The sequence below is a fragment of the Apteryx rowi genome, unplaced genomic scaffold, assembly GCF_003343035.1.
Source record: "Apteryx rowi isolate R43461 unplaced genomic scaffold, aptRow1 scaffold_171, whole genome shotgun sequence".
Lineage (NCBI taxonomy): Eukaryota > Metazoa > Chordata > Aves > Apterygiformes > Apterygidae > Apteryx > Apteryx rowi.
Genome location: NW_020447986.1, coordinates 1,453,777 through 1,468,850, shown reverse-complemented (window position 1 = coordinate 1,468,850; position 15,074 = coordinate 1,453,777). Strand labels below are relative to the sequence as shown.

The following is a 15,074-nucleotide window of genomic DNA, read 5'->3' as shown; positions in this document are numbered from 1 at the left end:
TAGTTATAATCAGTGGACCAATTGAGCCAGTTAACAGGTGTTACCAGATTAGCAATTCTCAGAATATCAAATGAATATATTGGCATTTTTCAAGTGTAAAGGCTGCAGGACAAACAAGATTTCATATTATGACATGTCTTTTCATTTTGGCCACTGAATTCCAGTTGTATTTTAATTTATAGCTTATAAAATCTGAGAAATTTTACTTCCACTTTTTCAAATCACAGCTGATGAAACCCTGGGACAAATTTAATATAGACATGATCTAAATTGTGGAAAAAGACCAAGCAAATTTTAAAAGAAATGAAGAAACAAAGAAGTAATGAAAACAAGAAATAAAGAAACTTCCTCYGACAGAAATGGTAACTTTTCATCTGATTCTAACTGATTATATTCATGAATTTTTAATGTTTAAAATAACATACAGAAATATTTAGACCAACACAAAAGTAGACAGTATAAAGAAAAATGTCACAGCTATGTACAGTCTGTACTAGGAACTGTACATTTTGTCAGACTAGAATTAATGGTATCACTGATGTTCAAGATTACTCCGTTACACAGAGCTCAAATAAGACCAGAGGAAAAGAAAGCTGGAATATTACTACTGGAAGCACATTACTATAGCAAGTTTGCAAAGAGTGTTTTTTGCTCATTTCTTTGAAACTATGACGTGCATGGATACAGACTACCTTTTTATTTTATAGAGCACTTTCACCATATAAATATTCATATCAGTGCAGATCTGAGGGAAGTGTCCTAGTATAATAAACTCACTTAAAGAGTGAATTATGCCACTCCTGTAATTCCTCTCCCTTGTCAGCTCAGGGCTCAGGGCAGAACTGTTTAAATACCAAATGCTTCTATTAAACACTTCTGCAGAGTCAGAACAATATGTTTATACCCTTCTTCTTGTCCTCACTTTCCCTGAACAGATATTTTAACCCGACATTCCAAAATGGACCGTGATAATTCCTAGTGCTAGAAAGACACTATCTTTCCAACTTTGGGATGAAAACAGGTCTCATTTCCSTTTTATTCCTGGATTTATACTTCAGCATCTCACTGGGGCTTTTTTCTTGCATCTGTCAATCTCAGCGAGGGATCAGCCCCTCGTGAGGAGCAGATACACCCAAGATTCCTCTGAGTAAGTGCTGTGCGCTGCTGTCAGCCAGTCACCTTTCAGAGGAAGTGATACCCAGCAACCAGCAAGTAGCACCCCCTAGTCCTCGACCTCTTGAGTGCTTTGGGCCTCAAGCTTGTGCTGCAGAAAGCTCTACTTCCCACTTTGCTGAAGATGAATTGTTTTATACACAGGTTCTGTATCCTCACTTGCAAGTTCTGAAAAATAGGTCCAATATTATTAGCTTCAGATGTAGCATTATCTAGCAAACATTTTGACATATGAACACTTCTATACCTCTCAACCCATGAAGCTGCAAAATCTGATATCTACTCTGAATGAAAGCTGTATAAAGTTAGAAGAAATATCTGACAGTGTTCTTTAAAGATGAGGAAAATTGATTACAATAATTCTTGCTGTTTTTTTTTTTTTTAATGTATCTTATTTTGGTGATATATGTGGGAGGGAGGGAGTGGGAAAAGATTTCCAGAAGCATCATAGCGGCTAAGAAATTGCTAGAACAGTTAAGTTTCTGGAACAATTTCTTTGAGCAAAAGGGAAGTTCATTGTGGAGATTCAAATTTTCAGAAAAAAAAGAAATGTAATAATAAAGACTGTAGGGTGCATATGCAGAGAATGACTGCACTGTTGGATACAATTGAAAATATTTACTTGTGGTGTGGATAAACACAGTCTCCAAGCAGAATCATGCTGTGTGGTATCATATCATAAACTGCAGCCAAGATATATTGATAATGGTGATATCACCCAGCTGGACTACCAATTAAAATTGTGTAAGATTGTGGACACTGCAACAACCASTCTTAAAAAGCTTAGAACTGGCACTTTACTAAGGGTTGTAATTTAGTGGAATTTTGGAATTTCTAAAAACATGATAACATAAAAAAAAATTGTGAAACCCATCATGCAGATACGATTCAAGCTGCTTTCAGTATTTTATTTATCATATTAGCAGAAAGAATTCTAGGGGCACAACACAATGTACTGTGCTTTTACAGGTAAGCAGACAAATACCTTAGAGTTCAATTTCCCAGATTACCTGAAGCTCTTGAATAGTTTCCAGAGAAGTGGCTTGGGGATACCTTGGAAATCAAGCATCTTGCAGCAGAGTATAGATCAAATTGCTGATGAGTCAAAGCTTCTGGGCAAGAGGTAATAAAGCAGGTCATCTCACACTCACAGCTAAAAATCTTTGTATTGCTCCATTTTGTGTTCCCTGTTATTTGTGTGTTGAAATTTATAATTAAGCCAAATTCTTGGTGACTTCAGTAAGACTTTAAATGAATAAAATTCAAAATATTAATCCTACAAGCACTCTTAGGATATGAATGTTCAAGAACTGAGACTATTCATACATGTATAGTTAGCTATGTGTAAATTAGTTATGTATTCACAATTTTGGAATCCAAGTGAGAAATCTGTGGATTTTTACTCTGGTAGATAGCAAGATACTGGATAGATGGCACTAAAAAAGGTACAAAATGAAAAATGTTTATCACATATCTTRAAACTTTCTCACAGAAACAAAGCCCATAAGCATTAAATCTTATTCTAGTTGTTTTATACCCAAAGCCATGCCAAAGTCACAGACATTGCAATAGAGTGGGTGTAGAATTAAACTATAGTTGGCAGTAGATTTGCAAAGTGGAAAAAAAAATTTTTTTGACTTCTTACCCAGTGGGAAGAAAATACTGTTAAACTGTAGGCAGTTAAGAAGTATTGTGGCTTATAGCTGAAATCAGTCTCTCTCAAAGTTTAAAATACACATTTCACATTTGCATCCTTCAGCAGTAACCATAATGTCTGTACTCATTTATTAACCCATTAAATGGAAAATAATGATGAACTTCTAAGATCACTCGTGCTATCAGAATATATATGAAACATCATTATTAAAAAGAAATACTAAAAAGGGTCATTTCCTAAAGGAATCCAATAGTGTATTAAAATAAAATAGAGATTTATATTTCAGATATGAACCTCTGACCATGGGGGACTGGAATTTGTTGGGCAGCTTCCTTGAAGAAGTGCACATCCACTCCACCATTGTTGGCAAAATCTGGCTCACAATCCTGTTCATATTCCGGATGCTGGTGCTGGGAGTGGCTGCTGAAGATGTCTGGGATGACGAGCAGTCTGAGTTCATCTGCAACACAGAACAACCCGGCTGCAGCAATATCTGTTATAACAAAGCCTTCCCCATCTCTTTGATCAGATACTGGGTACTGCAGATTATATTTGTCTCTTCTCCATCTCTTGTTTACATGGGCCATGTGCTCTACAGGCTAAGGGCTCTTGAGAAAGAACGACAGAAGGAAAAAGCCTGCCTGAGGGCCCAGCTGGAAGACCTGGAGCCCATGCCTGAGGAACACAGGAGAGTGGAGAGGGAACTACAGAAGCTTGAAGAGCAGAAGAAAGTGAATAAGGCACCCCTGAGAGGGTCCCTACTGCTCACCTACGTCCTACATATCCTGACCCGGTCAGTGGTCGAAGTGGGCTTTATGATAGGTCAGTATCTTTTATATGGGTTTCACATGTCCCCCCTTTACAAATGCACTCGGCCCCCTTGCCCTAACACGGTGGATTGTTTTGTATCCAGACCCACAGAGAAGACCATCTTTATGATTCTCATGAACAGCATTGCTGCGGTCTCCCTCTTCCTCAGCATCCTAGAAATCGCCCACYTGGGCATCAAGAGGATAAAGAAGACCCTCTACGGGCCGCGGCGGCGGCCGGCGGGCCCGGCCGAGGAGGAGGCCAGCCTTTACAGCGCCAAGCAGAGCTCCGCGGTGCCGCCGCCCTGCGCGGCCAGCAACGACGGGCCCACGCGCCCCGCCGCCGCCCTGCCGCCGCCGCCGGGAGAGCAGCACCGCGGAGAGCTCCGCGCGGCGCCGCGGCGCTGGCTCGGCCCGGCTCAGCACCACGGACAGCAGCCGCCGCCGACCTCCTCCAGCAGCGAGGAGGCGTCGCCGGCCGCCGCGGGCAGCGCCCCCGGGGCGGCGGCGGCAGCGGCGGCGGCAGCGGGAGCTGGAGCGGCTCCCACCGCCCGCCGGACGCCCCGCAAGCGCAGCCGGGTGAGCATCTGCAGGGACTTCGGGGAGGACCGCTGCGGGTCTCCGGACAGCGGGCACTGCGCGGGCACCCGCAAGTCCAGCTTCCTCTCCCGCGTGTTCTCCGAGAGCCGCCCGGGCAGCGACAGCGAGAGCGCGTCTTCCGGCGGCGGCCCCGGCTCCGAGGGGAAGCGCAGCGAGGACGGCAGCCCGCCCGGCAGCCCCCCGCCGCCCGCCGCCACGGGACGCCGCGTGTCGATGGCAAGTAGCGCCCTGCGACCCCCGGGGTAGCGGGACCCGCCGGGGCGTGGGCCAGAGGCGGTGGGGGCACACACTCGGGCGCCAGCTCTTCTCTCCCGCCCCCAGGGAGGAGCGGGCAGAGGCAAGGGGGGCCGGCTTGACTCCTTGGAGAATTAGGCTTCATGACACAGTCCCGACATGGCACAGCTGCGGGCCCTCCAGAGCAAGCCATGCTCCACACAGTTGACTCCCCCTCTCAGGTGAGGCAAAAACCTCACTAGGGAATTATTCATCACCCAGGATCTGAAGTTCATTTTATCAGACACTGAAGTTCATTTTATTTAAGCTTATTTACATCTCCCAATTGAGTCTGCATGGACTGTCATCTAGCCCAGTGGAGCTTGCTCAGCTCCAGCCTTCTTGAAACTGTAAGGAAGAGAAGTCTTGACTGGATTGAAACCAATGGCTTAACTTCCCTCAGCTTCAGAGGGTTTATTTGGGGCGACCAGTGGGCTGAACAATTGCTCAATGAATAAGCCAAAAGATCTACATATAAAACACCAAATAATTGCAATGACAGATCCAACAACTACAGAATTTCATTTTCAACAGCTGTTCCTATTCTGTGGCCACACACTCTAAACTTCTTTATGTTCAGTGTTAATAAAAAGCTAGTGCTTGCATTCAAGTGCCATCTAGTAGATTTTTTTGAAAGTAATTTGAGTTCTGATGACTCTGAATCATGAGATTTGTCCTCTGAGGACAAAAGACCAAATGCTTCCAGGAGCATGCCCTTAAATAACTTTTTATAGGGCTTGTAATAGACAGAAGATTGCTTCACATAATACTCAAGTTTTCAATTCTATTCAATTTTCTCTCACTCTTCTTGAAACGTAAAAAACAACAACAACAACAAACCCCACAATACCTCTGCAGTAAGAAGCAGAAAATGCTCTCACTTGCTTCTCATCAACAATTTATGAGCTCAAATTTTCATGGAGTTATAGTTTCTAGAGCATGTAAATAGTCAGGATAAATCATTTTAAATTTTCACTTAGAGGCAATACAATCATTTTCTGCTTTGGGGAGAGGGGCTAGAGACCAACCTGTTGATTTCCTGGGGTTTTCGATATTCACATGAGAAGGTTCCTTTAAAAAAGTGAAGAGCAAAAAGATATTAAACAGGATTTGGGAAGCATCTTGTTGAAAATTTATACAAGTTGCTTGGCAACTTGTAAAGTTTAATGACAATGAAGTTAACTTTCAGGTGAGGTCTTGAAGAAATATATTCAGCTTGCAAAGCAATGTCGTTAGTCTTGAAAGTAGCACTGTTTTGGCATGCTACATTTGTGGATCACAATGTTTGGGACTGTTTCTAGCATTTTAAAATGTGACTCATGTCTCTATCGTGTTTATAGAACATGATATTATAAAGTAAAGTTGCTTCTATATACAATTCAGTCACTATTTTGGCAAATGCACTTTGGTACCAACATTGCCAAGGCACTTATGAATACCAGTTTCAGTGTATGGATCTGCTAGTGCATCATAAAAATGTTGGGCATTAACTCATATATCTTTCTGGTCTGTATTTCCCTATATTCACTATTTAGTTTTGGTTGTTAAAGGCATGCAGCATTGATCTGTTTTAATCTGACTTCCAGGAAACAATCATCATATATTAATATTTTGATAAAGGAAATAAAGAGTGAGTAGATTTACCTGTGTGACAGGAGCACTCAAAAAAACAATTTTCCTATTTTTTTAAAAAAAAGCATTTAAAAGGAATAATATTTTTAAAATTCCAGCTGTACAAAGTACAAAGAAAATCTCCTGCCCTCCCTGCTTAATACTGAATTGCAACAATAATGCAGACAAAGGAGAGGCGCTTTTTAACATAGCAATGAATCTGTACCCATGAATGTTTTCTAAACAGCCAAAATACAGTCTATTCTAACCCAGACCTTATTAATCTAACTTGAGTAGCCAAATAAATAGAGCAAAAGACTTACAGGAATTGATGCTGTTCAATTTGCTTTGACACATTTCCCAGCCATCCTCTATACCTCCATCTTGGCTAGAATTTTTTCTGTTTTCCTTCATACCCCTGCTTGTAGTAGAATTTGGTTATAGCATTCTTTGTGTTAGCTGGGTGAGAAGGGAGTATCATCTCAATATTGAAAATATCATTTTCTGTACTTCAACAACCATTCTAGCAGCTTCTAATCAAACACATGCTGAGGCTGTACTAAGATAGCAGGATGATTGCAATTGCCTATGACCACCATATCCTTAGCTGAAAGAAAAGCTCAAAGCTACACAAAGATCACTAAATACATCTCATACTGTAAGATTCTGCATACAAGTCAACCACATCCTGTGAGTAATAACATTGAAAGTACCTAACAGATCTAATAATACAGTTATGGATGCTTGACCTTTATCCACTGACAAGAGGTTTTTGAGCAATACTACCAATGCCATTTCCATGTCAAACCTGAGTCTCTAACAGATAAATAAATTACGATCAGGGACAAGGAAATGTTGTAAAATTTACACAATGATGGATTTCATCCTCTTCATCAAAACCTGAAGACTAGGTTGTGGATGGTAGTTGGCCAGATCATGATCAAGTGCTTACTTCCAATCAAGTTACAAAACTGCATCCKTCAAAGAACATAGGCAGCTCCTTGGAGGAAATGTTAATTTTCAATTTTAACAAAGAACGCATCCAGTGCTTCACTGTGAGCTCTCAACAAATGGTTCAATAGGAAGCCGAACACAAAACGCATGTTTGGCATGAGGATTCATCAGCATTTTGGACTTCAGTTCAAATCAAACCAGCAACATATATAAAGGAAGAAATGCCCTTCCCATTGGTAGGAGTCRACAGACCAACCATTTTTTAGCCATACTGCAGACCAAATAAAACTTCCTTGCCTGGAAACTGGTGGAAATAAAGAGCCATTTCTTTGTCTCATGTCCAACTATGGCATAAAACCTTGAAAAAAATTATGCTACAGCTCATTAGTTTTACACCCAAAACAATCAGTCTGCATACTCTGTTAAGATTCTTGGTCACTCTGTTGTCAAAGGTTATCCATTATTTAGAATGGCAAGCAAAAATGAGAGAGACAGAAAGCTTGAATAACTTATTAGGCCAAAGGATTCTTAGGAGTCTGATCCACTGTCAAAAATGCCTTTTTCTTCAGCCTCTGCTGGTCAAACTTTAGGTCTATCAAGGTCAAAGGATAGATCACCAAAACAAGACCTCCATTGCATCAGGGAAAGTACATAGCAAAGTATAGAAAGAGACAGTCACTGTATGACATGACTGTTTTCAGTCTGTCTAAACACAATGACTAGAGCATCATGAACTATACAAGTGAGCTAGCCTCAACCTGATGGAGACCTGGGATAAATATAGTTACGAAGTTCTACAGTGGCAGGGGAATTCAGCATCTATGGAAGCACTGGTACAGCTGAAATCATGCTGCCTGCAGGRCTCCAAAACCTTGATATTGAGGAATTCAGTCAACAGAACAATCTGTTAAACGATAACTAGCTCCAACCTAATCACTTCCAAGGCTCATTTATAAGATAAGATACTATATATCCTCTAGGATATATATTCTAAGATATACTGTTGGTATATACACAGGTCTGCCACAGGTCTGTCCTCAGTTTTGCATCTCTAGCCACATTTTAATTTATTTTAATTAAGGGGAGATGCCACTATGGAACAAAGGGGGCTCCTTCTGTATCATCTTAGCCTGCCAAGCTTCCTTAGGCAAGTGGGCCTTACTCACAAAGGTAGACACACTCTACTCAGTGAGAAGAAATGCACTGAATTATTATAACTACATTTACTAAGGAGAACTGGGAATTAGATTCACAGAGGTGTGTAGAAATTATGCTGAGATCAATAGGATTCTGCATGTGAACAACATTATGAGTGAAGAAGAAAAAAATTGTAAGGTCAGGCCCTCCACTGGTGGGTGAAACATTTTTAAGTCTGATCAAATTAATAGGCTGATGCAGTCAAAGGTCAGTATAAAACTAGTACAGATACAATGCTTGTTTTCTTGAAAGGCAGCAAGGCCAGAAATTGTAGAATATTTAGGCACTTAATTCTTAGGGTGCTGCACTCAGGGTTATTGCCTTGCCTTGCTGTGTGCGAGGCTGCATGAAGCCATTATTTCATGGCATAACTCTCATTTTCACTCTGGGGAGCCCAAAATGAGAGGTCTGAACACTCCAACTGAACAATTAGAGAGGGGGAGAGCTTTGCTTCCAAAGTCAACCTTTGARAGGGTCAGCTGCTCTTCTTCCTCGAGCATTTTCTGCTGATCARAGGAGCAATTGCACAACTTCAGAAAGCTCTGCAGAGCAGGGTCTCAACCTGATTTGAAACAATTATCTCCTGATGTTGCATCTGCAAAGTGTCATGGCAATTCAACTCTCCAAAAGCTGAACACAAACATTTCCACAAAGGCAGAAGGTTGCGTGATGTTTCATTGCTATGTGCATTTTACTTCTTCTGCTATATGTGTCTGTTTCCAGCTTTCTCAAGTAGAGGACCCCAGTTGCATGCTACCTGATCTATAAATAGTAGTTTTCTAAAGAAGCCTAAGGTGTGCTCTGAAACCTATAAGTTGTAATTTGGTTAACTGGGATGGGAAGTATTTACATTTTACTTTTTAAAACTATTTAGACTGCCACCTCTTCTCACAAAGGCCAGTACCTTTCAGAAGACCTGGACCTAGTTTACTACATTTGCACCACTAGCCTAACTGTGCACTGAAGGAGCTACTGTAATAGAAATAACAACCTTCTTGGTGAGAGTACCCAAGGATATACCAAGAAGATGGGAAGACTTGACATATCCAGTGGTCCTACTTTTTTTTTYCCCCCCCCCAATATAGCACTGAACTAAGTTCCTGGAATCACAAAACAAGATTGGAAGTTACTATAAGTTTTATAATATTCCTAACAACACTATAGCTGAACCTATTTCTTGGGAAATCAAGGTTATTGGATCAAGCTTTTCAAAAGGTATTAGGCATTTTGGGACCCAAATTCAGATTCTTGATTTTCAAGAGGTGTTGAGTTATCTTCATTCTCACTTCCTCTTTAGCTCACCCTTTCCTTCAGAGAGTCTTATACTTTCAGAGTGTCATTTCTTTAAGTCTCCACATTTGGCTACAAAGAAATCAATGCACTTTTAAAAGGAAGGCCCCCTCTTCATGGTGTCTGAGGGGTCTAAAAAGCTGRTAATTAAGCAGTACTCTCAGCTCACAGAATCAGACCCAGATAGAGCTGCTGTTTTTGTTCATTTGCTGAGAAGAAAATCTCTGGGGCTGAAACCCTGGATCTGTTGAAGCTGGGGAAATTCTATGATTCACTGGGTCAGGATTTCACTAGGTCACTTTTTTATTTCTCTATTCTGTTCAATTCTTTTTCTGCTTCTCACTTCTCCATTCAGCTCTGAGCTTTAATCCAGTGGGAAAATATTCAGTAGTGAGAAGGAGATGAAAGAGGGAGCTGCTATTCAACTTGAATACTTGCAGTCTTCTCCAGAACAAGATATGTTTACTCATCTTTTCAACTATACTTGGGGGATAAACATCCACTTATTCAACTAGCTGAACCACTGCTCTCACTCTTGGGGCTGGGAACGGTTTGAAAGAATGAATGTACATTGAAATAATGAATCTGATAACTGCAGAATAGTGTTATTTTGACAGCTAAGCTCTACCAGAAAAGCTACAGGTGGGATGGGGAATTGGCAAAACCCTGTGTTCTACTAGGATGTTTGAGAAGCCTTAAATGTGAAATCTTTATGCCTGTTTAATCTGCTAGTACATGCTGTTATTTTTGTACAGYTTTTCAATGCAAACTTCTTTTTTTAAGAAATATTCCAGACTAGTTTTATTCTGCACATTACATTCTGCCCTGAGGCGCTCAGAAAAAGCTTGTGATGAAGACAGCCAGTGTACTAATTATCCTGCAAAGTCTACTTCATCACACGAGGGCTAACTGTTCACCAAGTGCACAAACACAGAAATTAGAAAATGACAAGCTTTGGGRATAAAGAGGAGCTGATGAATGATGAACCCCTCTGAGGATTTGTGTAGCACCAAATAGACAGCTGGATTTTAGAAAGAGGCGCTCTCCTAATTGACTCCATCTTTGTAAATGTATGGCTTCAGAGACATTTAAAAATATACAAAAACCCTTAATGTGTAAAGTGAGGGCTACAGGGTGGGACCACTGATTTTAAGCAGGTCACTTTAGGGATTTTGGTGTAAAATCAAGCTTTCTCTCCCCCACCCCTACTACTAACATTGAACAAAGATGGCTTTGTTCAATACATACAAGGTAAGTATGTTATCAGCTATTCATATAAACAACAGCTCCCACCCCTGCCCAGCTATGTATTTGTTGGACCTGGATTAATTACTATGATAACATTTCTTTTTCTCCTTTAAGCCAGCTCAGATTCATGCTTCTTTCTCTTGTTATCTTTCAGAGCATGCTCCTAGAACTATCATCTATAATGAAAAAATAGTGACATTTGGCAGACAAGAAATAAACTAAGGGATTGAACACAAACCACCTTCAGCAGAAAGATAAAAAGCAGCTTATCTGTTGCTATGTTCCCCTCTCCCTCCTCTATAATGCTAAAATCATAATACAGTTCAAGAAAGCAAGCACTTGTTTTATTCCTAAATTCTATGCCAATTCCAACAGTGTTGACTGCTAGCTTGCTCCAAAACTCAAGATTTTTTTCACATAGACTGAGCCAGATTTGGTCAGTTTGTGCTGCCACTGCAGAAACAGTCTCATGTCTTTGGGAGAACATTTTGGGATGTACAACTTGTTGKGCAGGCTGGTAGTGTTCATATCAGAAAGCAGCCTGATACATAGCCCTTAAAGGTAGCAGAAGACCCAAGATACCTACAAGAAAGGATTAGCTTGATTTGAAAGTACCCTGAAAGGTTACAGGCCCTCTATCTCCCCAGGCTTCAGCAGCCAATGAATAAAAGATGCAAGAAACACACAGGAATCGGAAGGCTCAGAGAATTTACCAGAGATAAAAACCCAGCTGAAGAATATTCTGCTGCTCATCTGCCTTTGTTAATGTATTCCTCAAGTTTTTATATAAACTCTCCATGCTAATATTGCCTCCTCATAGCTAATACTTTCGGCTTCAACATTGAAACAGTAAAATTGGGCTATTTATTTCAAAAGCAGAACACCTGTGCTTTTCTTCAGTTTGCTGTTCAAGAAGATCTGCAAGGCATCAGCTCAGGACCATGAAAATCTTATTTCCTTTGCTGTCTCACTAGTTCATATAGATGAATTGAAGCACAAGCAAAACCAATAAGATCTCTTTTTCAGTTTGCTAGGACAGACCTGCTCTGGAGGGTTGGATTTCTAAGTTGCGTGTGGCCCAAGAAAGCAGTCCCTCTAATTGTGTATCCAAAAAGTAAAGTACCTTGCCCTGACTATTCCCGACCCTGTTTCTGGCCACGTGCTCTTGGCTACTCTTATTTGTCAAGCTTGTCACAGCTTGCATTCACTATTCATGCTCTAGTCACTCCAATGGCAGGTGAAACTTAGTGCAAGATTGTTTGCTATGCCAGTTTCCCTAATCGTAAAAATCCTCCATAGGTTGACAACTCTCTGGAAAGACTAGCAGAAAGAAGAAGAGAAGAAAAAATAGAGCAGTCAAAAAAAAAAAAAAGCAAAAAAATAAAAGCAGTCAAACATAAAGATCGAGATTGCAGTGTTTTTTTCTAAGCACTCATGATACACATCCATATTCTGCCTCACTACAAACTCATCAACAGACAGTTTGCCTATGCATTTGCTTAGTATTTTAAAGCAAAAAAGAAAATGCTTAAGATGGTGACTGTTAAGTACTGGCAGCAACTGATTAGGGATGGAGAAACAGCTTTGCTAGCGTACAGTCTCTACTGTCAGGCTATGTGTCACTGCAACTGATGCTACATCTTCTGACAGATTTGAGGGGGTGGGAAGCTTTCTTCTTACATGCTCAACAGGAAGATTCAGAAAACTGAGAAACTCTGGGAAACAACATTTCTGTTTTTCTTCCCTCAGAATTTTAGAATTGAAAAATTGCAGGCAACATTCACCCCTGTAGATTGAGGAGGATGGAGCTTAAATCTCTAAGGACGGTGGCCTATGGCAAGCATGCAGAATCAGACCTGAGCAGTCCATGACCTAGAGTTTCCCCATTTTGTGATAAAAAGGCCAGCAACCTCTCTTTAGCAGCTTGCCCTTCTCCCCWTGCCCCACTGCAGCCTCCCAGCAAGCAGGCCAGATCAGGGTCTTCCAGCCGATTGTGCCACCTCCACCATCCACTGTCTCCCTGACCAGGCTTTTAGGTCACTTTGGCCCCAGGTGAGAGGCGGCCGCCATCTGCTGGGGAGTCTCCAAGGGCCAGTGCCCTGCTCGCATCCCTGCCCCATATGCACACAGGGCCTGCTCATCACATCAGCACTGACAGCCGTCACTGTGTCTCCTTTGCTGTTTGGGTTTTCTGTGGCCTAAGCAAAGTGAGCAGTCAGTCTCACAAGTTCCTACTTTGGAGTAGGATGCTACCCTATTTTATACACAGGGATTTTGAGCTGTTTTTTCATTTCTACAGAAACCTCTTCCAGCTTTTCTCAGGTTTTCTGTAAAGGGGAAATAAAACCCAACCTCTCTGTTTGTGTGCCTCCCAACATGTACACCGACACTTTACAAGACCAAAACAACGAGTTAGAAGAACTCCTTAAGTCAAGCACTAGGGGAGTGGGTATAGATATAGCTTATTTGATCTTCCAAAACATCATCTCATTTCATCTCTGCAATGAAACACCCTTGGTTGTTCCTGCCGCCGATCAAAGACGACTGAATCCCTGCATCAAAGACACCTAGTGAATTAGAAATGGGACCACATGAATGGAGGTTTCTTCATACGGCCAAAGACTCACCAGGCAATATTAACCACATGCTACATGCCCTCCAGAACCAAAACTACAAACCACGTGTTAATGCAGGACTGCAACATCAATTTCAGAGTCAAGATAAGTCGATTTACAATACATAATGATATGTCTTTATTTCATCAACAGAAATGGTGTCTAGACAAAATTCAGTTAACACTAGCAATTCAAATGAATGAAAAGGGCTGTTTTTTTTCATTTTTGTTTTTTGCACAATGCTGTATTTACAATGAGTAAATGACGTTTTAAATTCATTAGTTCATAGCAATGCTTTTTTTCCAAAAAGGTAAAAATTCTTAGTAACAGAGAGTAAGCATCAACAGCCACCTCATTTATTTATACAATAAAAATCACAAGAAACCACAGTCACCTAGAAAAAAAATAAAGACAAGCTTAAGAACTAGTACAATAAAATGATGCATTGAATTAAGTTACATTAATCGCATAGAATTTGTGTAAAAAGTATGTAGAAAAAACACCTGATGTAACCTGTTACAGTCATTGACCAGTTATGAGAGGTACAGAGGGTTATACAGGTAGATATGTGTGAAAACTGTCCATACTGTTTGACCTGGGGAGGAAGAGAAGAGGGGTTGTACCCCCTTGCATACACTGATAAAACCCTGTTTTGAATATGGCCTCTGAAGTTTGTAAGGCATATATAAGAGGTGCACTTGTAACCAACTGGTTCTGGAACAAACTCTTAGGGCATCCCCACTCTTGAAATCAAAGGCGATGCTTGAAATTAATAGTAAACAAACACGCATCAAAAATCACCAGAGTGTTTAGTATAATCTCTGCCAGTCTGAGGGATCCAGATATTTTCAGTCAGAGCATAAGTAGTAGTGAAAACAGTATCTAAAGCATGCACATTTCTCTCAGGTATATTACAAATGCAGGATCACACCATCCCATGGAAACGCAGTTTGCAGGCAGCGGATCCAAGCTGCAAGCGCCTGCGTCATGCAACCGCTCCCTCCTCCACCCTGATGCCGTTTCGGAGGTCGCTCTGCTCCGCTCAGAGATGAGCCCAGGCGGGAACGCCAGCTTGGCCTCGGCCTTGGCCTCAGCCCAACTGCAGGAGCTCACTGGACTCGTAGCCTGGAACCATCTCTGCTTCTAAGCAATCAATGCAATCAAACACTGCTAGTTGCTGTTTCTATTTTAGGACACTAGTTTCTTTCTGCATGCCCTGCATTCACCAAAAGGGACAACAGCGGTACTGCATGAATCACGTAGCAAATTTCACCTACATAATGGACTCTTCCCACAGTTAGTGAAATTCATAGAAGAACAGGAGTCATCTAACCAGGTGTTTATCAGTTGTTTGTTTTGGGTAATCACCTTAACAAAATGTATTTCTAGGATTCCTTCCTGCCAAAAAGTGGTTTTATTCGCAAAAATGGCAACATTATATGTGTAATACCTTAAAATGCATATCAATATTTGCATTTGATATAAATAATACCTATCTTGGTGGAATGTAGGAAAATACTGTACACTTTGTCTTTGCAAGTAATGCCATTAAAACTTTGAGAGTAAAGAGAATAATTATTCTACAGACCACCAACAATAGATCTTTTAAATATACACACAGTATTTGAACATATGCATATACATATA

At 41.0% G+C, this 15,074-nt stretch overlaps 1 protein-coding gene across 1 annotated transcript; it reads left to right on the top strand.

Annotated features, from left to right (window-relative positions):
• The first annotated feature begins 3,132 nt into the window (after positions 1-3,132).
• Positions 3,133-4,485, top strand: GJA10 (gap junction protein alpha 10). Its single transcript, XM_026060822.1, has one exon. The coding sequence runs from the start codon at positions 3,133-3,135 to the stop codon at positions 4,483-4,485; it is 1,353 nt and encodes a 450-aa protein (XP_025916607.1).
• Positions 4,486-15,074: the final 10,589 nt, after the last annotated feature.